The sequence below is a fragment of the Triturus cristatus genome, chromosome 4_1, assembly GCF_964204655.1.
Source record: "Triturus cristatus chromosome 4_1, aTriCri1.1, whole genome shotgun sequence".
Taxonomy (NCBI): Eukaryota; Metazoa; Chordata; class Amphibia; order Caudata; family Salamandridae; genus Triturus; species Triturus cristatus.
In genome coordinates, this window is record NC_140585.1 from 232,903,873 (window position 1) to 232,928,286 (window position 24,414).

The 24,414-nt window shown below is 43.3% G+C and overlaps 1 protein-coding gene across 1 annotated transcript in view; it reads left to right on the forward strand.

Annotated features, from left to right (window-relative positions):
* LOC146854174 (aldo-keto reductase family 1 member B1-like) overlaps nucleotides 1-24,414 on the forward strand; it is a 280,183-nt gene that overhangs the window by 92,938 nt on the left and 162,831 nt on the right. Inside the window, exon 2 of the mRNA XM_085651946.1 lies at nucleotides 1,777-1,944. Coding sequence (XP_085508072.1) covers nucleotides 1,777-1,944 — 168 coding nt within the window. The remainder of the gene's footprint in view (nucleotides 1-1,776; nucleotides 1,945-24,414) is intronic.

Sequence of the window (24,414 nt, forward strand, 5' to 3'; positions counted from 1 at the left end):
CAAAATATACAGCATTCACAAAAGATTATTCACTGACAGCAAGCTCTAAAACCTCCTCTCCGGTGAGCTTCACATGGGATTTTGCACAATGTAAACGATATTGAATGAACTTCCCACATAGCATTGAAATAAAACAATTCAACATTCAAAAAAGATTGTTCACTGGTAGTTAGTTTCAAAACGTCTTCTCCGGTGAGCAACCCCCTCACCCGATACATCGCCTCTCCATGCTCCAGCATGCGCACTACCATTCACATTGAGTTGCTTTGAAGGCTACAGTGCATGTTTAAGCCTTTATTTCTCCTCACGAAAGAGGAAACTGGCAGAAACGATGCACTTGCACGCAATATCAACACGCGCTAAACCACCTTCACAACTGCATTTCAACTAAGCACAGTTTAACGAGATGTAAGTAGCGCATAACAGCAACACCGCACTACACAGTTTTCACAGCTGCACTTCAAGTAAATGTACTACATCTAAGATGGCGCCTGCGTGCAGCACAATGACATGACCACAACGGTCAGCACGTGAGGGTCAGCACATGCAGTGTACGTCAAAAGTCAACACATGCAGGATGCTCGTCAGATTTTAATTCATAGGTAAACAATGCTGGACCAACAAATACTCACTCACATAAAGTTAAACAACTCCCAAAACTACATACAGTTGCAGAGGCGTGCAGAATCCAGTCGGAGGCACAACAATCCTCTTAGTGATCACTGGAGTCTTTACACATAGTGATGGTAGATGATTTCGTTGAGACAATCCTTCACTCTTCACCAGTGTTTCTCGTTCATATGAAATGTCTGCTGCACACGTACGCTGCTGGCCTGTTAAAGTGCACAATGCTGCAGGCTGTCTGATGTCCATAGACACTGGTGGGGCTACCAGGCGCAATACTTCCTTAGGGCTTCTTACAGGTTGCAACCTATTTTGTCTGTAATCCTATTAGTTTCTTCAGCAGTTCCGCTTGTTTCTTGTTCCTCACATGTAGTTTCTTTTCCACTCGTCGCCAGTGTTACAATAAAGGATAGATACTCGTAGGTTTTAAAAGAAGTAGGTTTATTAGCTTAGTTATAGGTTACAGATAAAGCCTGACCAGGAGCAGCATCCGTCTGCTCAGCCCTTCTCACTCCAACTGTCCACTTTTCCAAGCACACTCTCAATATTTCAACCATACAATGGCCTTACTCACTGGCTGAGCAGAAAGGAACATCAAGCCTGTAGGGAGAATACATAAGATAGCAAGAGGCCACAGCAACATGCTATTGGCTAAAGTCTGCCCCTGATGCATACCTGCCCTTTTCTCACACAGGTCAATTAAAATGACAATTTGAAACAAAATGCTGCTTTTAACAGTACTGGTAAATTTCAGGAGGAAGTCAGCGCAATCATATTATGCTATGTTAGTCAAATTTGTATAGCGCGCATTCTGCCATTTATATGGCTGGCCACCTAGTGCTATTGCAAGTACCATGTATGTTATTCAAACGTTTGCCTCTAGTAAGCCTTGATTAGAACTGGAAGTGCCACTTCACTAAAAGAGAAAGGAAAGAGTGTGTGTTTGTGTATTTGTCTCCTGTACAATGATGCATAGATGGAGAGTGATTAAGTACATACATAAATGGATGATTAAACACATTGAAGAGGCGGGCCAGACCTCCTGTCTTGCCAGAGCTTGTACGTTGCATTATTGCTTCTGGTATGGTGGAGGCACAACTAAATTTAATTGATAATGTTCTTCTTGTTCCTCTCATTTTTTTGTTAATCCAGTCTCCTCCTGGAAAAGTGAAGGATGCTGTGATGGTGGCCATTGATGCAGGATATCGCCACTTTGATGGTGCCTATGCCTATCAGAATGAGAAAGAAGTTGGGGAGGGAATTCGTCAGAAAATCCAGGAGGGTGTTGTGAAACGAGAAGATTTGTTTGTCGTCAGCAAGGTACTGTTTTGAAGGAGACTTCAAACTCTTAAGGGCAAGTTACAATTTTTTCCATAAAGCTTATTATAAATGTTTGTAGTTTGGCAGTTTACATGAGGATGGAAATCTATATTTAAGATTGTTTTTGACAAAGTTGAGACATGGCTAAAAGTATATCCTGTTTTCGACACATTAGTACATACTATAAATAGATCCCCTACAGAACATAAGGAAGAGTCACAGAAGCATGTAGGAGTATCGGAAGTAGTACCACAGGAATTCTCTTTTTTGCCCTGTGAGAAGGTGGCCTGATATATGCTGTCCACTAGTTATAGTGGGCACCTTGTATCAGTCCAAACAACCCCTTATGGTGATAGGTTAAAGACAACCTTTATTGAAAGCTATCCTAGTGGTAGCCATGGAGAGCAGCCTTCAGGCTAAGTCTTGAAGGAATGTAAAGCAGCTTGTTTTACCAAACCATATACCAATAAAGTGGTATAAGAACCACGACTGAACTAGACACAAGGACTAGAGCCTGTAGAAGTGCTTGGACCACAAGGAACCACCCGAGGTAGTGACACAGGGGACCCACGGGGACGCATGCAGTGTGAGAATACAGCCGCGAATCGCCGTTATCTTCTATGGGGATAGTCGCGGTTGGAAATTAAGTGTTTAAGGACACTTAGAGGATGGCTACGAGCGAACCCTTTTGAACCTAGAGGTGTCTAGGGCCAACACCCACAGGAGCACCGGAGTACTCGAGTTACCTCACCCAGGGAAGCCGGGTGCATAGGTGTCTTTTGGTGTCGGGTCGCGTCGCTGTTTTCAATGGAAGTGCTGCTGCCGTGATGAGGAGAAGTGTCCGGAGAGATCCAAGCCTGGATCGAGGATGGAAGGAACCTGAAAGCAGAGGGGACACGATAGTCCAATGCCCACAGATGTCGGGTGCTTCAGGTGAGTTGATGGGTGTCTTGACTCTTCAGCCATGAGGTCCAGGAGGCGTCGACGATGGCCCTGGAGCTGGATTCGAGCTGTCCCACAAAGTCTGTCGAGGGCTGCGGTGTCGGCGACCAGGATGGACCCAACAAGCCTTGGCAACGGCAAGTCACGTGGAAATAGAAAAAGGACGTCGGTGCAGACCAGCAAGGTCTGGGGGACTCACCCAGCAAAGGTAAGTCGGGGCATGTCTGGAGCAACCAGGAAAGCCCAATCAGAAGAGGAGTCGCCTTCGTGGGGACCCACTAGCCAACAGGCTAGCGATCGCAAAGGAGCCTCGAGCGGTCGCACTTGAAACCAGCCCACGGGTCACTCGTGGAGTGGAGGCCAGAAATCTTCGGTGCGGGAGGTGCTCAAGGCTGGGGCTACTCAGAGCCCAAAGCACAACTTCGAGGAAGACCAGGAAGATCATGGATCAGCAACAGATCACGGTGTCCAGGGGTCACGGTTCCACGTCATCCACGATAGCCATGGCCCTCAGCTTTGCTGTGGACTCAGGGTAGCCTTAGGGAAATCTGGAAATCCACCTCTGGGGATGCAGAGACTTCGGCGTCCGGCGGGAGCTTCAGAATTGCAGACCGGACAGTTGCTTCTTTGGTGCCTGCCAAGCAGGGGAGTCACTCTTTGACCCCAAGGGAGATTTCTTCAGTCTTTTAATTGAAATAGAACGTCGAAGGTCCAGAATATATGTTGCAGAGTTTCGTCCAGGGTAATCTAAAGTCTAAAGGACTGGGTTCCCATACTTATACAAAGTTTGGGGGTTGGACATACTCTTGGGACCCACCTATGGGAGGGTTTGAAAAGAGGGGTGGTTACACCCATTTCCTTTGTCCAGTTGTGCACCAGAGCAGGGGCAGATAGCCCCTGCAACCGGTTTGAACTGGACTATGCACAAGGACACTAAGTGTGCCCCCAGTGCAGGACTTCAAAGCACCAGAGAGTGCTCCCGCCCAGCCCCAATACACATCTGCCTGTCTGGGGAGGTGGTTACACCTCCCTGGGACAGGAAAGCTATTATCCAGGCCTCCCCTGCCGGAGTTTCCGTCAGCAGCAGGAGGCCAGACCCGTGTCTGTGGCATCCATTTTGTGATGCCAGGGCTTTAGAAAGTCTTTACCGGGTAGACCAGTGTGAATATGTCTCTCCCTCTAGAAGGGTGGAATGCTACACCCGCCGCCAGAACTAACGGGGTAGTAGTATTCCAAAGCGTTTGACACCAAACACAACATGTTTCCATGCAGCCAGTCCAAAGTTAGCATTTACAGCGAGGTTATAATGCATTTAAGAGTATATGGTCAGGCTGCACCACAAACAGCATTAGAGGAGGTACTCCAAACGCTGCAGAGGGGCTCTGCTCATGCAGGGGCACCCTCTCACATAAAAACCAAGCACTCTGCCTTCAGGATTGTTAAGGCCTGCCATAGGAGTAACTTATAGGTTTTATATGTGTGTGCAATGGTAGTGATATAGGTAGCCTATACCACAGTAAGGGGTGCAAGCACCACATTACCCAGGCTGCAATAGCAGACCTGTGGTGTCATTTTGGAATGCTTCCCAGGGGTGGCATAATACATGCTTCAGCCCCTGGTAGGCCTCTGAGGTACCTATGCCCTAGGTACATAGTATACCCTATACTAGCGGCTTATAAGCGACTCCAGAATCCAATTAGGAATGTACCTAATGTACATGGAAACCATTTTAGAGAGGAAGCAGCTAGGCTGGGGTCCTGATTAGCAGGGCCACAGTCAGACTAAGGTCAAAAAACAGTGAAACACCAGCAAAAAGTGGGGGTACCCATGTGAAGCAGATCCTACTCTCCTACATGCCCTCTTACATTACTTTGTGAATTAGTCCTGAAACGTCAAACTCCCTGTTACCAAAAATGCAAAGATGCCATAGACCTTTCTATTTCTACCACATGTATATCAATACAGCCCAAATATTCGTATTTTATTTACATTTTAGTTGTCACAAAAGTAGGTTTAAGTCCCTAAAAGAGTACTACAGCAGTACTGCTTTCCATACTCCAGAATGCCTTTGTAATTAGGTCCCAAAATATTGACACCTGAACATGTGCCAGAATGTTGTTCAATGCAGTTTGCCTCAGAGAAGGAACCTGCCTTTCTTACACCTCTGTCGAAAACTGCCTGTATTGAAGTTCCTTCAACAGATAAAGATGTACTACATTTATGGCGTAAATTAGTTGGATTACTCCCATAAACCCCAGATATTTCTAACCCCAAGTATTTTTAACATGACATACCCATTTAAGAGTTCTGATGGCAGGCAATATTTATGTCAATATTTATCGGAATTATATGTTTGTGTGTAAGTGTATCTGTGTGTGTCATAGCTATTTGCTGTCACCGGGCATTACATTGACAGCGATAAATGGAATTTGATAGATTATTATAGTCCTGAGCACGCACATCTGTATTAATCCTTTTTGTAGGCAGGGATGGAGAACTGTTTCCTTAGGATGTCATTGTTGCCAACCCTACTAATGTAGGCAGTAGGCTTTTGCTTCTACTGCTTCGTTTAACGCCTACTTATTTTTGTGTGACATCCTTCTGCTTTTTATGATACAAGGCCAGGCCAGGGCAATTGCGGTCCCCCCGCAACAACAAAAAAACATGACCCAGGGCAGTTCACATACTTTCGAAAGCCCTTCTAGTGAAAGGATGAGAAGAACTAATTATCTTGTTGGCTGTGCTGAACAGATCAAAAAATTGCAACTTCACAGTGAAAGCTGTAGGGCACAGAGGACAGCACAGCTCTGACTACAGGCCTTCTTTCTTCTCTTCAGACCACAGTCATTGCTGCATAGCTTTCCATTGGCTTATGCCTGACATTTCCATGATTGTAGAATTTTGTGTTACATTTCTATGTCATGTGTGGCACTTTGAGTGACATGTTACCACACACCAAACAAATGTATAAGTATTGCAAGGTCAATTTAAGAAAACCCTTTTTTGTGTAAAATAAAAAGCCTAGAAATGGCCATAAATCATTCAGAATTCACCAAATGTGACTTGAAAAGGTCACTAACATCCTTCGTTTTACCTGCTTGACTGCTATGGAAACTTTACTAGTGCCATAAATACCTATGGGTCAGATTTAGAGTTTGGTGGACAGGGTACTCTGTCGCAAATGTAGAAAGCCTGCTCGCTAAACCTTTGGTCCACCTGACTCCTTTACAGATTGGTGGAACTTAAGAGTTCTGTGGATGGAGCCCTCCTCAGCTCCATCGATTGAATCTGTGCCGTCAAAGAAAGGACATTGGGGGGCATATCATCAAGGCAAAGCGATAAAATTATCGCTGCTTTAGCTTCCGTTTTCAGGCCAAAAGCGGCAATAATTTTATCGCACCATCAGCAAGGACACGCTAACGCGTGTTCCTATGCCTCTTCGCTGGTTTCCCTAATGGCTATCATAGTAACGGCAATGATATGCAAAGTGGGCGTACCCGAGTATAATAACGTGGAAAAGGTCGCTAACTGACCTATCTCCTATCAACAATCTCGTCGCTAACCTGCCTAGCGACGAGAAAAGTAGCACTAACTGCACTTATCGCAGGTTACATTACTCCTGCTATTATTCTTACTAAGCCATATAAACCTATGGTAGGTGGATTGTGGGCATAAGCACACCCTCCTCTATTAACAAGGAATCACCTATCGCTGTGCGATTATCGCTGGATCGCACATTTTGCACCTATCGCTTGGATTTTTATCGCTTTGGAGATAAGTGTTGCTGATAGCACGCTATCTCTGTGATAAAATCCAGCAATAGCCAGCGATAATTATCCTCGCGCTAAGCGCGCTTGGCGATAATTATCGCCGGCTGATGCTGATATACCCCTACATTTGTCTGAAGATTTATGGTTAGGAAGGTAGTGCCTTTTTTCCCTTCTGTCACTGCCAGGAAAAACCTGGTGGTGAGGCACAGGGTAAAACAATAATGACCTCCCAGAATTTGAGGGTCATTATTTTTTTGTTTTTCAATAACAAATTCCCAGTTTGTATATAATCGCATACAGTTACGTATGCATGCCAATTTGCATTTAGAAATGTGTTTCTTAGTACATAATAATATGCTTACTTTTTGCTTTCAGGTCATTACTTCAAAGTTGGCACATTATGAATGTTTTCCATTTTGCATGTTAAGTACGTCAAGACCAGTTTTGGCCAGGCCCTATAATGGCACTTTTTTATGAATTTGGCTTGCTCGTGAAAACGTCAGAAATCCCTTACCCATGACTCAGAGGTAGAAAATTCAACTGATGCCTGCAGAAGCGACTGTGAAGTGTACAGAACATAAAAATGGATACTTTAGTTCTGCGTTGGTTATTGTTAAATGTGTAGCAGTGACTTCTTTGGGGATTGGATCAGGGAAATGCATTGCAATTGGAAATAACACCAACAAAGTCTAAAACTTGTGTTCACAATTGTTGGAAATACATTTTCTACACTGCCATGCTCAGCTAATGTCAATGATCCAGGTGTAAGGGGTGTAGGCATTCCTCATTTCCACAAATTGTGTGTACCAAAAAAGTATTTTCAGGTAAATATTTCCCATCAAAAACATTAATTGAAAAAACTGTTTTGAAATGCTCTGAATTTTCTAATCCTATGCATTGTGAGCAGAATGTAGAATTGGACACAAGAAGCCAAAGGCTGTGTGGTTTGTAAATGAACACCAGAGATTGCAGTGAAGGACCATAATACACATTACCCTTTATGTATTTCAATATTACATATTTGTTTGGGGGGAAATTAGGTTGACAAATCTGTTTTCTTTAAAGTGCACTTAACAATGGGCACTGATTGGAATTAGAATGTTTAGGTTTGGCTTGATGACAAAACAGTAAACAGTGGTGATGCTCAGTGGATTTATGCAATTCTGTGGCTGCAGTGCTCACAGCAAAATTATGGCTTTGCTGCATTTGCCACATATTTTGCAGGTTTACCAAAAAAGTAGTTTCTAGCTAAAACGGATGAAAATAATACTGCCAGAGAATGTGTTGCATAAATTGCATTTTCTGCTGCATAATTTAGTCCTCAACACCACATAGTCGTAGAAGCCTTGACAGTGGTGAAGCGATACATAGTGGTTTGATGACCATCACTCTAATGATGAAATCTGTATTTCATACCGAACTGTGAAATACATTTCATACCTCACAGTTTCCTTTCAAATATTGATTTTTATACAACTGAATTTCGTGTACTAAAAGAACCCAAAGGTGGAATATATATATATATATATATATATATATATATATATATATATATATATATATATATATATATATATATATATATATATATATATATATATACAGTTGATTAAAGCTTTGCTTCCAGTTGGTGTTGGAGTGCGTCTCATTGCACAGGGCAAGCAGGAGCATTCATTTTAGGCGGCGGGCCTCGCTGCCGAGTACGCACCACCCCGGAATGAGGGGGCCACCGGGTCCGATGTTACGAGCCCTAAGGTTGGAAACACCGACAAGTATTTAGAACAGCACACGCCAGCGGAGGCCCATCTGTGGGCTTGTAATGTGTGTGAGAGTTATTTTGTTCCCGGGACTGCAGGGAATCTTTCGGGACTCCCAGAATGCCCCACATGCATCTCATCCCATTCAGGGGTGTGGAATTAAGCATTATTTAAGTGGAATTGACCCGGAAACTGCAAGTAATTGTCCGTCTTCATGTGCCTCTGAAGAAGAAGGTTACTCCTTTGAAACGCGTAAGGCGAAGACTGTTGGGAATAGCTGTTGTTTGAATCGGCTGGCGCGCTGCTGTTTATACCTGATTAAAGCTTTGCTTCCAGTTGGTGTTGGAGTGTGTCTCATTGCACAGGGCAAGCAGGAGCATTCATATATATATATATATATATACTGGAAAACTACAATATATTCAAGACATGTAAAACTTCACAAGAAAGGACACACTTACACTGGGAATAAATGTATTCTCTTGTTGCCTTCAACATATTGTTGCAGGGATTCTGCTTATGCGCAGAACTATGCGCAGGGACCCAGGCCCTCAGTGAATTGCGGTGTACCAAAAACTCACCTCAGAACCCAGAACCCCTATCCGGCCAGCATCAGTGTCCCATTCGTTATCCGAGATTTAGCTCGGCGGTCCCAATGTATAGACAACCCAGAACAAGCGACTTAGCATATTTCTCAGGAATGGTGGGAATCAGAAGCACCTTTTCGTAATTATTCTCGTACCAGTCCACAACAGAATAAACAGAGAAACAGGAAAAGTTTGAAGAGTTTATTTTATAAACCTCGTGTCCTAATATGCAGCAGTTTGGCTAACATTAGCAGACAAACGATTAAAATCAAAACCATCAGCATAGTTACAATACCATAGAAAATGAAAGGAGCAATCATAATAAAATGACAGTGGCTCTAGGCCACCTTCCTTTCTCTAACACACTAATAGTATTATTAGACTAATAAAATGTCTCTAGGCTTGAATGGGGAACCCCATACCGTATAGATCAGCTCAGAGAGTTCACATCACAGGATCAGCTATGCTCTGCTCCTAGGAACGCTCTTCTTCCGAATGTAAGAAAAAACATGCAACACTGCAATATTAAAAGCATTCGACTTTCAGGTATTTGCAGCTGCGTGCGTGTTATGGCTAAACTAGTGGGCCGATCAACCTGAACTCAATAACATGCACCGTCTAGCGATCCACACTGTTTGTTACACTGTGTACAGACCAAGGTCGCTATTCACTGTTTAAGATGTTAACAACAGACAGTTCTCATGTGAAGCAAAGTCGAGTAAGCATTTCTCAATTCTAATAACATGTGACTACAGTGTCGTGTGCAAAAGCAGCAAAAGCGGCAAGATGGCTTTCTAACATCTAACGCGGTCATGCTAACTTAGCGTTGTACATAGGTAGATAACGATCATCACTACACCCCCCCATGATCGGACCACTAACCACTAGGGGCGCACTAGCAAGAACGCAGAGTTCAAGTTCGATAGAACGGAACCAAGGGCAAGAACTATAAGTCCATATAAGGGAAGGGATAAAGTTCGAGAAAAAAATTCAATGGAAAAAGGCAAAACGTAGAGAGGAAAAAAAAAAAAACATTTAGTTAACTAAAAATCGATGAAGGACTGAGGACCGAAAGGAAGTTCAAAAGTCAATCCATCAAAGTGTATGCACAATACGTTGCTACTGCTTCCAAGAGGAAATCATTGGAACGTTCCGCAAAAGTATCTGCCATCCAGTTCAGGACGGGGAAAGAACAGACATGTTCTTCAACCACCAGAGCCTCCAGCACCTGACGAGGACAACCGGGGTGCACCTCAAGGTAACTGTTCGTCAAGAAGTCAATCGCCGCCGCTCCGATGTCCCAATTACCAAGAACTCCATGCGCTGCAGCACAGGCCATAATCCCGACCCCAGAACAGTCAAACTCGTGGGCCACTAAGCGGCTCATAAGCCGAACATAATCCGGATCAGGAGACACCGGGTTTGACAGACACAAATCCAGAGCCCATTGGAACGAACAATCTAGGCAATGAAAGACAGGCTGCACACAAGTAAAGTAGGCAAACCGAAAGGACAATCCATAGGCTGCGCTCAGAGTCGCTAGCGGTAAGGCGCCATATAATTCAATCATCTGGTTACGAAGATGGTGCAGCCGGGGCATGTGGTTGTGCCAAGCAAGTTGTGCATCCATAGCGCAAGGCACAGATCAACAATAGTATTCCAGCTACGAGGGCAAGAAGTAAAGGGAGACCTCCGAAGACACTGGAAAAAATAGAATGAAAAAAGGCCGGGATCACTCCAAAAATAGTTTGAAAAGAGGTCACGAGGCCGGAGTCCACGATTTTAAAAAAATGAGCTATGCCACTTGTGGATGAGGCATTAAAGATAGTATTAATCAAGGTCCCAAAATGAAGTGGGAGATCAGTATTCAAAAGCGCTTGCACCTCAGTGCGCGTGTTAGCTACGTGAAGGACAAATGTTTCCCGGGACGAAGTCAAAGCGACTTCTTTCTGAGACAATAGAGCCCTTATTCTGCTCATCTTGTTGAACTCTGCTTTCAAGGTTGGAATTGAAGGCCATATGGATACATCCAGCCGGCCATGCGGGGGTGGGAAAAGGACGTTATTACAGCAAACTACCCTCTGTGATACAGTCACGATGTAGGGAATTCCCACTAGCATCCCACAGCAAGCCTCATTATTTAACAGCAAATAACTACCGTTAGCAAGCAGCGTGAAAGATGGAGTAATAACAGGCACCGGAATCCCTTTCAGGACGCAAGCTAAAGGACATGGACATTACATGCACCATGCAATTGAATGTGCCTACACACAACAGAGTGATCCGGTGCGGAAGTGCACTCTTCACCTTTCAAGTAAACCTCCTTGCCGTCACTCACACATCTGTATGTGAAAGGGAGCGACCAAACTTCATGCAAGAAGGCAGTACCCAACAGTTCGTACCTGCCTAAAGCATAATGTTTCATGCATGAACTAAACTTGAACAGGGGAAACGGTAAAGTGATCAAACCATGTACTAGCCACACGGCATAATTCAATTCAGCAACAGAGAAAGGCATAGGTTCTAATTTTTCAATGTGCAGCAAAGAATATGTAGCATCTTTCATGGACTTGAATTGCTGCTTCGCAGTTAAATTAAAGGGAAGGAATAAAGATGAAGTGTTCATGTAATCCCAAGGGACCTTCCCTGCCTTCAATGTTTGCAATGTCCATGCAAACTGCATAATAGACCGCAATTGGTTCTGACCATGATACAATACAGACAAATCATCCTGCACAATGTCTACCACAGATGAAACAATATTATCTAAAGTATAGATTCTGGAAGACAGGGTGTTAATGCTATTATCTATAACAGCCAATACTTTTTCCATATTGGCTTGATCAATTGCACGTAATCTGGAAGCAGCCTCAATTTGTGACAACTTCCAAACCTCGTTATAAACAGCATACACCCATCGCTTGGGTCTGCCAACAGCAGGACCCTTAACAAAATCATTCAAATCTATTTTGTCATTTAATCGAGCTAAATGGAGTTTAACAGACGCTAAAGTGGAATGTTGCAGCCAAGACTGGCATAACTTCACTACTGAGTAGGTAGTTACAGAGTGGGAGGATTCAAAACGGGGGTCCACACGAACCTGTTTATACCCCTGCTTCAAATCAAGAAACCTATGTTGACAGGAGTCCGAACTCGTTTGCCACACCAACCACCCCTTCGGATTCAATTTAGAAATATTGAAGGACGTGTTGGAAACCTGTGTCTGCAACATATCAAGGGATAGATCCGTATGATTACCTCAATTGGGATAAGCACCCAGATCCGGCATGGAGGGAGAATTAAATGTTTTAGACGTAGCCAATCCAAAACAGGTTGTCTGAAAAATCGAGGAATTCAAAAATAACATATGATACGGGATGAGACAGGCACGATGCAATGCCTCTGTTCCCTGTACTTGCCATCGTTTGGAGCCCCAAACCGATTTAAGATCGATTGTAGCTTTCCATAGATCATACCCGCCAATTGCCAACTCGTCCATAAAGGACTTGGAATACAATAATTTGGTGTGTGTCAGTCTAACTTTAGAAGCAGCCTCAGGCGCAACCTTAAAATAAAAGGAGGCCGGATAGACTACACTAAAATCAGAAAAATAAGTGAATTTTTCCACTAACTTCGCAGAGCTGCCCATCCTAGGGGCGGGGCAATGTTCCCATTGTGTATAATTTACAAAATTTCTAAACGTATTTGCTTTGTGCAGGAAATGTGTGCCATAATGTTGATAACAAAATTGTTCATCATAATTAGCAGTATCTAAATACAAATCCTCAGCATCAAAAGCAGCATAATATTTTAAATCAGAAAACAGCGCTTCTATGGCTTGAACATCCCAATCATCCGAGTGAATGTTCTGCTTCACGACATCACCCATAGAAACACGAAATACATTTGGCACATTAATCACTTCAGTGGGGCCATGAATTTGAAATTTAACGGCATCCCAAGCGATCCCATCACAAACAGGCCAGGCAGTAATGTTCACAAAAGTCTGGTCCCTCTTCATTATGTGCGATGAGGAGTGGGGGGCCAAAGTTCCATCAATTAGTCGAATTGTAGACCGTTCATTCAGGTAGTGTCCATTGATAAGTCTAAAAAACACTACCACAAAGCCAATGGACATAAACAAAAAAACACATATGAGCACCAGCCAAATGTAAGTCCAAGGTAGTATTAAAAAATCTCTATTGAACCAAGCTACAAAAATCGAAACTTTGGACGGGGCAATGGAAGTCATTGAATGAGAATCAAAAGAGTCATGCGAGAGGGCAACTGTGGTGGATTGTAAAACAGGCAAGGTAACATCCGCAGGATAAGCATACTCAACTTCTTCAAGCACGCCACTAGGTGTTTGTGGCAACAAGGGACCAGTAATGGCATGCATCTCGATGGCAACATCAGGCACTATGTCAGAAGCTCGGGCCACAACAGAATTTCTCAGCATCGAAGGGCAGGAAACCGCCGGAGTCATACTAAGAAGAATAGGCCACTCGCTGTAGTTTGACATTGTCAATCGATATGTACCTGTTATCCTTTCGACCAGGAAGTGGAGGTAAAATGACTGTTCTAGTACCCTGTACTCCAAGCACTGGAACCAGTGCACGATAAGAGGGGCCAATCTCCTTCTTGTTCTCCACCTTCTCATGGACCAGATCACCAACTCGGGGTAGCCAGCCGACTATCGGAATCTGAACTTCAGCTTCAGATGAGGAGGGTACGTGTTCCTTCGCTAGACTGTTTCTGGCTTCTTGTAGAGTCTGCAATACAGCACAGTGTTCATCTACGTCAAAGGGTGCGGCTGACGCCGCCATGTCTAGACCATCAAGGTCTGGAACAAACATTCGAACACCAAAGAGCATTATGTATGGGGTCCGCCCACCCAGAGACCTTCTAGGGAGATTATTAAGTGCACGTTGCACGTCATATAAGTGGGCAAGCCAGTTCCGGCCAGTACCCAAAACTCGGGCTGTCAAAGATTGCTTTAAGTCACGGTTCATTCGCTCCACCACACCATTGCCCTCAGGCCGGTATGGAGACGAAAACTTGACTTGGACCCCCAAATTTCTCATGGCCTCTTTGTACGCCTTAGAGGCGAACGCCGGGCCCTGATCAGAATGAAAGGTACCACACGCAAAACTTCCAACAAAGACACGCAAATCCTTTATGACAGTGCTAGAATCAGCACTCCTTTGTGGCCACACCCAAAGAAAACGTGTGCACGAATCCACTGCAACCAAGATGTATTTGAAAGCAGTATCAGAGGTAAAAGGACCGCAGTGATCTAAATAAACACAACCCAATGGTTTACTAGATATGTACAACCGAGTTTGTGGTGGGCGCGCCGCAGAAGAAGGTTTAATCTGCTGGTAAATGTCAAAATTAAGAACATAAGCTCTGGCTTGTTTGTACAAACCGCACCACCTGTAACGTTGTTGTAGCAAAGATACAGTAGCCGCAACGCCGGCATGCGCGGACGCCATGCCCTCGTGGGCTGCTAATATCAAAGAAGGTCTGCAGTCCGCGTTGGGAATCAATCTGTCACCAACGTCATTAATCCTCACTAATGGGACGTTATCAGGACTTAAGTGATAATGGTAACGAGCAGGGAAACCTTTCGGCGGCTTCGTAACCTGCTCTGTAGCAGCAATAGCTGCCAAGATGTCATCATCAATCTTACTTTTGGATCTTGTAACTGCTGCTACTAAGTATGTTGCCACTGCTGTTTTTGCTGCCTCGTCAGCTAAGCTGTAGCCGACAGCATGGACACCAACGCGTTGGTGACCAAGAGTGTGAATTACATTCACGAGAGGCAGACGGTCTTTAAGATCTGCCACTCGAACCCAAAGCAGTTTATGCTTAATAGTGCTGTGGAATCACGATAGTCATTCTGAGACCAAAAATGCAGATTGTCGTTGTAAGACTGAACACAGTAAAAGGAGTCACTTACAACAAGAGTAGTGACTCGGGGATCAGCAAACTCCAGCGCAAGCACCAGAGCACGAAGCTCCGCCAACTGAGCGGTACAATCACCCAATGACTGCGTGTGCACGACATCGGACAGGAATTCACCATTTACGAAAGTAGCGACTACTATTGCGCAAGCCGCTGAATAGGCGTGCTTTGATCCAGTTGCGGGCTGCGCAGACCCGTCAGTGTATATGACACAATGGTAATCCTCGAGCGGGCGCAGGGACAGAGGAGCCGGATGAACGAATTCATACTGCAAAAACTCCTGAGTCTGTAGTGCCGCGTCAAAGATAAAAGTGACGTCCGGCGAGGTCAAGGAAGTTGCCCATTGTATCCACCTTGGATGCAAAGCTTTTGAATTCGGTACACTCGCTTTCATCACTGCCTCCAGGGCAGGACAGGGTGGTACCACCAACATGCGTTTCCCTTGCGACAGCGCTCGTTCTTTCAGAATCGCCATCTGCACTGCTGTCAAAACCTTCTCGACAGCGGAAAAACGCAGTTCAGCTGAAGTGTAAAAGTGAGATTTGTAAGCAATGGGAACGGTGTCGCCCTCATTGAACGTTAAGTATGTGAAACCAACTGCGCCGGGCACTATTCGTATGACCAGGTTAGTGTGGTTATCACATGTCAGTAAGTACTTCGAAGCAAGTAGATCAGCTTGCAACAACTGCAGTATCGCTGAATGCTCAGGCAGCCAACAGGATTTGGAAAAAGTAGGTTGTACCAAGGCGTAAAGCGGCTTGATACGCTGGGCATAATCCGGGATGTAAGTTCGACCGAAATTCAGAAAACCCAGCAGGGATTGTAATTTCTTCAGTGAAGTAGGAGCACGGAGGCATGCGCACTTCTCTAGAAAGTGCGGAGCCAATTCTCGATCTTCATTGTTGAGTTCGTACCCCAAGAACAACACTGTATACTCTGCAATGTGCGACTTCGCAAAATTGAATTTGTAACCGAAGTCTGCAAACAAAACAATAATGCGGTCAACGCGTCGAAGATGCGGGTCTAACTCGTCATCCGTGAGATAAATGTCATCCACGTACGAGTACGCATCTGGGTCTATACCCTCTAAGAGGGAGACCACGCGAGCGGCAAAGACTCCCGGGCTGTTCTTATAGCCCATTGGTAATCTTTTGAATTGTTTTTGTTTGCCACCAGAGGTGAAAGCCGTCCACTCACTACTAAGAGAGGACAGGTTATGGCTGTAAAAGCCGTTGGAAATGTCAAGTGTGGTTTTAAACCTTTTTCTCACGAGACTAACGACGAGAACCGAGCTGTGGGTATTCTGTACTGCACAGGTCCGGCAATGAGAGTTAAGGTGCCAGTAATCCAAAACTAGGCGGTACGACCCGTCAGGCTTCGTCACAGTAAATAAGGGATTATTCATAGGTGACACACATGTTTCGATTACTCCCTGATATTCCAATTGTTCAAGGATCGATGCTACGTGAGATCTAGCTTCACGACGCATGGGGTATTGGGGTTGTGGCTGGGGCGTAGTCCGCAACGGAATCTCATGGCCAGGGGACAATTTATCCCAGCCCACTTGAGTCCGATACAACGCAGGCGCTTGCACCTGAGCCCATTCCCCGGCATACTTATCAGCTAGGACCTTAGGCACTGTGTGCGCAAAGGACGGGAGGATTACCTCCTCCCCTCTAGGAGCAGCTAACACGAAAGCCGGGGGCCAATCTGCCTCCGCCAACAGAATATCATAGGTAGTGGTCAGATTATCCCAAAAAAACCCTTGTATTGTGCGTTGTATATCACCCTCAATATGTAGGATTATATTATATAGTCTGTCAGGGGGAGACACACGAGTGTCAGCAGTTTCAATATTCACAAATATATCAATTGCTGTCTCCACCAGATATGGACGCAGTGCTTGTCGCACTACTGTAACTTCCGCCGCGCTGTCCAGCAGCGTTAGCGCCCATGTTAGGTTCTGAAGCTGCGTCCGTACCATCTGAGGCATACCTCGCTGTCAATGCAGCAACTTTTTTCTTCTGAAACGGGGGTCGTTGACGTGCAGAGTCTTCTTGCTTGCCTTTGCCGTCAGCCGGTCGGGACTGCTCACGTTGCTGTGATGTACCCCGACTTTTGCCACCGCCTCCGCCACCGGACTGTGAAGCCGATGTTTCCTGTGAAGAACGAGGAGAACGTTGGTCAGAAACCTGAAATCGATCAGGTTACTTTATAGCAGCACGATCACGCAGATCATAAGTGCGCTCACTACTTGACTGAACTGGAGAGGCAGGACGGGACCCCTGTTTCTGTTGCTGCTTTTCCTGCTTTTTCGCCCTCCAACTTTGTTTTGGAAAATTAGGGCGATCGTCCTTACCAGACGAGTTTGCCTTCGTCTGCTGAATTGAATCAGGATTCTTCACAGTTGGTTTAACACCTAAGGCGCTACGACCAACTTGTCTATAGGCGTTCGGCTTGTCGTCTTCGTCCACTGCTTCCAATTTATTAAGCACCTGGAATTGCATAGCATCTCCTTTGAGGTTACCCATGATCATGGTAGCAACCACATCGAACACCCCGACAAGCCGCATTCCCAATTCAATAGCAGCCTCCGCACCATGATTCTCTTGAACACGTTTAATCACGGAGGGCAGTACCGACAGAGACGGAGTGCCAAAGCACTTCGCATATGTCGCTGCAAAGACCTTACCCCAGTTTTCGCAATCTGCCATATCTGGGACTAAGTCTTTAGGCAAAGCAATGGTAAGGATCCTGTGTTTCTCCACAGGAGATGTACGCGGATAAACCGCTTCTATTTGATCAAACTTCTCAGCAAGCCAATAAGGGAAATCATTCCTATTTTGGGGTCGCTTGCCCACTACCGAATTGTCCATAACAGGACTAATAACCACCGCATGGTGGTCCGTCGGTTGTCCCGCAACAGCAGTAGCGACCACCTGCACGTTGCGTGACACGTACTGCACTAGAGCCCTATGTACTGTAATCAGGGCTGTGTGCAGTACACGCAACTGATCCACCGTTACCTGCAGGTAGCGGGGATGAGGCGTATATCCGGCCAACACCGGCCATGTGGCCCCTGGGATTGACAAAGGGCCCATTCTCGCCGGAGTAACCGCATGGGGAATGGCGCCATTAAACCAAATGTTATGCTGCCAGGCAGAAATAGGAATTTCCTGAGTCCTATACGGCGTATAGTTGGCTGGTAGTGCTGTGGGAGTGTAACTGTGGTATGTATCATCATCCTCACTCACCGCCGGCAGAGTAACCCAAGAGTAGAACAACTCAAACTGGAACAACGCATCGGCACCTACTACAAAAATCACAGCCATACCATCGTCTGACACCCCATAATTCGCCAAATGACGTTTCAAGGGTGCTCAGCTATGAGCCGCAATCTCGACCGCCATTAGGACTCCAACAATAAATCTACAATAAACAGTAGCACTAGGGTTCAGATTAAATAACCTTTTTAATGATCAAGCTTGAATGAACCTATTTAGTCGAAACACAGGTAGGTTAAACCGTCACTCCCGTTATCCGGAAACCAGAGTGAGGGTGTTGTGGACTAATACAAGCACTACTAAGGCGTCTCAAATCAATAGACCAAACGTTAGGTGCGCCATGTTGCAGGGATTCTGCTTATGCGCAGAACTATGCGCAGGAACCCAGGCCCTCAGTGAATTGCGGTGTACCAAAAACTCACCTCAGAACCCAGAACCCCTATCCGGCCAGCATCAGTGTCCCATTCGTTATCCGAGATTTAGCTCGGCGGTCCCAAGCGACTTAGTATATTTCTCAGGAATCGTGGGAATCAGAAGCACCTTTTCATAATTATTCTCGTACCAGTCCACAACAGAATAAACAGAGACACGGGAAAAGTTTAAAGAGTTTATTTTATAAACCTCGTGTCCTAATATGCATCAGTTTGGCTAACATTAGCAGACAAACGATTAAAATCAAAACCATCAGCATAGTTACAATACCATAAAAAATGAAAGGAGCAATCATAATAAAATGACAGTGGCTCTAGGCCACCTTCCTTTCTCTAACACACTAATAGTATTATTAGACTAATAAAATGTCTCTAGGCTTGAATGGGGAACCCCATACCGTATAGATCAGCTCAGAGAGTTCACATCACAGGATCAGCTATGCTCTGCTCCTAGGAACGCTCCTCTTCCGAATGTAAGAAAAAACATGCAACACTGCAATATTAAAAGCATTCGACTTTCAGGTATTTGCAGCTGCGTGCGTGTTATGGCTAAACTAGTGGGCCGATCAACCTGAACTCAATAACATGCACCGTCTAGCGATCCACACTGTTTGTTACACTGTGTACAGACCAAGGTCGCTATTCACTGTTTAAGATGTTAACAACAGACAGTTCTCATGTGAAGCAAAGTCGAGTAAGCATTTCTCAATTCTAATAACATGTGACTACAGTGTCGTGTGCAAAAGCAGCAAAAGCGGCAAGATGGCTTTCTAACATCTAACGCGGTCATGCTAACTTAGCGTTGTACATAGGTAGATAACGATCATCACTACAATATATATGTTGATTATTATTTACAAGAACACGTAACCAACCTATCTACATATGAACGTGACACCAATGACTTTCTTCTTAAATTGAGTACACAAACATGGACTGATGAATATTTTTTCCTCATCTTAGATATTACTGCCTTATACACTAGCGTCAGGCATGATGACGGTTTGAATGCAGTAGAGTATTATTTGAAAAAAAGACCAAGTTCGATGTATAATCACAATATCATGCTGCTCATAATGATCCGATGGTGCTTGTTCAATAATGTGTTTACATTTGATGGCAGTATTTTCCAACAACTGCATGGTGTGGCAATGGGGGCATGCTTCTCCACCAGTTACTCCTGCCTACACGTGGGCTGATAGGAGGAGCATGTCCTACAGGTGGAACATAACAACGCTTGGACAAATCATGTAGTCAAATGGTGGTGTTACATTGATGAAGTTTTTATAATTTGGCATGGAACACATGCTCAGGCTGAATCTTTTGTAGAGAATATCACCAGTAATAATATCAATTTGAATTTTACAGCATGTATTGACAAGCTTACAACTAATTTTTTTGACATCACGGTATACATTAACCAGGGCAAAATAGAAACCTGTCTTTGTAGGAAACCCACTGCAGGAAACACATTGTTACACGTGAACAGTTCTCACCCACAACACAACATAACCAGCATACCTTATGTTGAATTTTTAAGCATACATAGGGCATGTAGCTCGAGTAAAGACTTGGAATACCATCGAAATTAAGCCAAGCAAAGGTTCATTGAAAGAGGATACAATCCTAAAAAATTGAATATAGCTATCAGAAAGGCCAACAGCAAGGATAGGCAGTCACTGTTGAGTGGAACCCATAGAAAAGCCACACAAGAGGTCCTTTTGGATAATATCGTCTCTGAAAATGTTGCAGCTAACAATGCAGATACCACACAACGTAGGCTTATAACCACGTATAGCAAGCAGGCCAATGCCATCAAAACCATCATTAATACACAATGGCCTATTGTTCTTACAGACAGTACAGTCAAGCAGATACTGCCTCATAGACCTAATCTGACCTTCCGTAAAGCATATTCCATGCACAATGATCTAGTCAAAACAAGCCCAGAAATGGATATAAAAACGAGCTGGCTATCACAGAAAAAAGGCTTCTACAAGTGGAGTTCTTGCCGTGCGTGTAAATTCAGAATAAATACTACTACTTAATCCACGGCTTTCTCTGACACCTGCATATAACTTAAAGGTCACTACACATGTAGATCGGAATATGCTGTATATGTTTTACAATGTCAATGTGGGTTACGTTACATAGGTAGCACAAAACTACAGGTTTATGTACGTATTTTGCAACATCTACGTGCCATTATTAATTCAGTCCCCGGGTACCCAGTGGCTCGACACTTTAAATTGGAACACAATAACAATTTAGATTGTCTCCGATACTTTGTGATCGACACTGTACCAGCTAATAAGAGAGGAGGTAATTGAGAAAATAAACTCAGACAATTAGAATCAAGATACATTGTCGAACTCATTACCAAGTCCCCACAGGGTCTCAACCTAGGAGAAGATTTGCATAACTATCTGTAGTTATATACTACCTTAGAAAAAATCCCATGGTCCAAATTATACATTCTGTTGGCTGGTTCTAGATACACAACACAATGCTCATGTTGAAAACCAATGATGTTATTAATTAAGATGAGGTTCCAACATATCAGCACTTTCTTATAAGGGGGCTCCCTTACAACCATTTCATTGAGTTTTAATACTTTTGAAATATGATTAATTGTCCAATTTATCAATTTCTTTATTCTTCAGCTGCTATATGTATTTCATTGAATCTTAGCACTTTAGACACCTATAAATTTGCACTTCTTTGCACTTATTTTGCACATTAATCATGCACTTTGGAATAGCCTTCAATGTGACTGAGGGCAATACTTGAAGCCAATAAGGCTAATATATAATGTATAGCCAATATGTTTACATCGCAGTATTTGCACAGGTCATTTTACAGACATATTTATAGATTTTTTATGTGGTATGGTGGTTGTTTTACTTTCAAAATCCTTTTCATTGGCATTTTATAACGCAGACAAGCATAGTTTTCATCATCAATTTTAGCATACACTAATAACTGCATTTGAGCTTTTTATATTGTATGTATAACCAATGTATGTTTGTTTGATAAATATGTTTATTTGATAAATATAATTAATTGCGGATATATCAGTGTGGGGTATCAACTACCAATACTGATCATGCAGCCTCAATAATGCCAACAGTAACCGTTAAAACTAAGTACACTTTGTAGTTCTAAAATGCTCAAACCACAGTTTTTTCGAGTATTTTATCTATTTCCATTGTGTTGCAGCCCCCCTGTCATGTGACTATCAGACATTCAATAAATCACTAACCTTCACATGTGACCAAGGCCACTGTGTTGGCCGAAACGCGTCATGATCGACTCTGCACCGAACTGAAAAATAAATTTCTACACTGGGCACTAAGCAAACAAAGTTGTCCGTATCTCGCTGAGTGCTCAAATGCACGTTGGAGTGGTAATTATATATATATATATATATATATATATATATATATATATATATATATATATATATATATATATCAGTGAAAAAACCATAGGTTTCACACATGTTATAGTTAGCTGGACATTTTACTCGTAAAAAACCAATGAAATTGCCCCGTTATAGTTAGTTCAGCTAACTATAACTCGCGCGCCCGCAATGCACTGCTGATGACGTCACATATTACATCACTCATGACATGGTCAGTGACATCACTCATGACATCACTGATGACATCTCAAATGACATCACTGATGACATCACTGATGACATCATCCAGTGAATGTGTGTTTTTCTGAAAATTAAATATGTTTTATATATGTATATCTCAAGGTCGATGGAAGAATAAATGGGTATATAAGTGTCTAAATGGATGATTTGTTTTTGAAAAATTGATTGTGTAACTGACTGATTAAGTGTATCATAGTGAATACATGGTTTAGTGAGTAATGTTTAAACATATAAATATCTGTGACAGTCTCTCACTTTGTGTATAAGTGGCTGCATGGGTTGGTGAGTAGCTACATGGGTGTCTATATAGGTTATTAGTTGTTTTTTTGAGTATCAGTCTGAGTGTCTGCATGGTTCGGTGGGGGGTATTACGTAGTGCATAGGTGCATGAATGAGTGACTCACTGTTTGTATGTGTTGAACACAGCATGTGTGCAGGACTGTATGGGTGGATGAGTGTGTGTATGGGTGTGTTAGTGAGTGAATGACTGTCTCAATAGTGTCTTCAGGAGTAACTACATATGTTTTAAACTAGTATATGTGACTATTGGTGTATATATGTGAGTATATGTGAGAGGGAGAGATTGAAAGAGTTCCTGTATGAATAAGTATGTGTTTCTATAAGTGATTGTTTAAAAGACTAAGTATGTGTAATTTTCCGTAGAAGTAAGTGTGGTGGTGTGTGTATAACTGTATATGCAGGTGAATGTATGTTTGATTCTTTATTAGCATGAGTGACTATGTGTGTGAGTAACTCTATGGATGAGTGGCATTATGTAACAGGATGTATAGGTGTATGAGTACATATGATGAGTGAGTACATGTATGAGTGACTGTATAGGACTGTTGGTGAATGAGTGGATGTGTATGTGGATCTTAGAATTACTGAAGAGGTTGTTGTAACTGGTATTGGTATGTCCATTGTTTTGAAAATTTTAGTCTCTATTTTTGAATGTGTGTATCAAAGCTTATATTAAGGTGAGAGGAGGTCTGCCACTCTATCACAAGGATGATGTCATCAGTGATGTCATCAGTGATGTCATTTGAGATGTCATCAGTGATGTCATGAGTGATGTCACTGACCATGTCATGAGTGATGTAATATGTGACGTCATCAGCAGTGCATTGCGGGCGCGCGAGTTATAGTTAGCTGAACTAACTATAACGGGGCAATTTCATTGGATTTTTTACGAGTAAAATGTCCAGCTAACTATAACATGTGTGAAACCTATGGTTTTTTCACTGAATTTCTAAGGTTTTTTAAATGCTAATTCCTAACTATAACGTGTGTGAAACCTATGGTTTTTTCAGTGAATTTCTAAGGTTTTTTAAATGCTAATTCCTAACTATAACGTGTGTGAAACCCATGGTTTTTTCAGTGAATTTGCAAGGTTTTTTAAATGCTAATTCCTAACTATAACGTGTGTGAAACCCATGGTTTTTTCAGTGAATTTGCAAGGTTTTTTAAATGCTAATTTTTTTTTTTATTCTTCATTTTTTTCAAACATATTTTTAATTTAATTTTCTTACCTTTTATAAAGACTATGCTTACATTTTTAAAATCCTTAAATATTTTTTTTTAATATATTTTTTAAAATAAACATGTAAAATTTATTTCCAGTTTTTTTTTTTTTTTTTTTTTTTATAGTACGCGTACCGTAAGCTCACGGTAAGCGTACGGTTTACGCAACGTCCGTAATCTATCTACGCTGCTTGCGTATAGTTACGTACTTTGCGTAGCCGCGCGTACTGCGCGTGGGACGCGTGCGCGCTTACGCCACACGCGCACGTTACGCGGAAGTGCCGGGGAGTGACTGTTATGCGCATGCGCGCAAGCGCGTGTCTTTTTTACGCGCATGCGTACTTTTTGCCGTAAGCGTACCGTAAGCGTACGGTAGGTCATGTGATCTTGAAACACAACTTTTGATTGGTTGAAACTACTTTCAGTTCTAGAACTCTCCTACACCACACCCATTCCCCTCATTTCTGCTTGTGATCCCTTGGAAGAAGGAGCTGGTTTGTCTTTGGGATACGATGGCAGAACAGCAGAGCTCTTCTGAGAGTGAGGC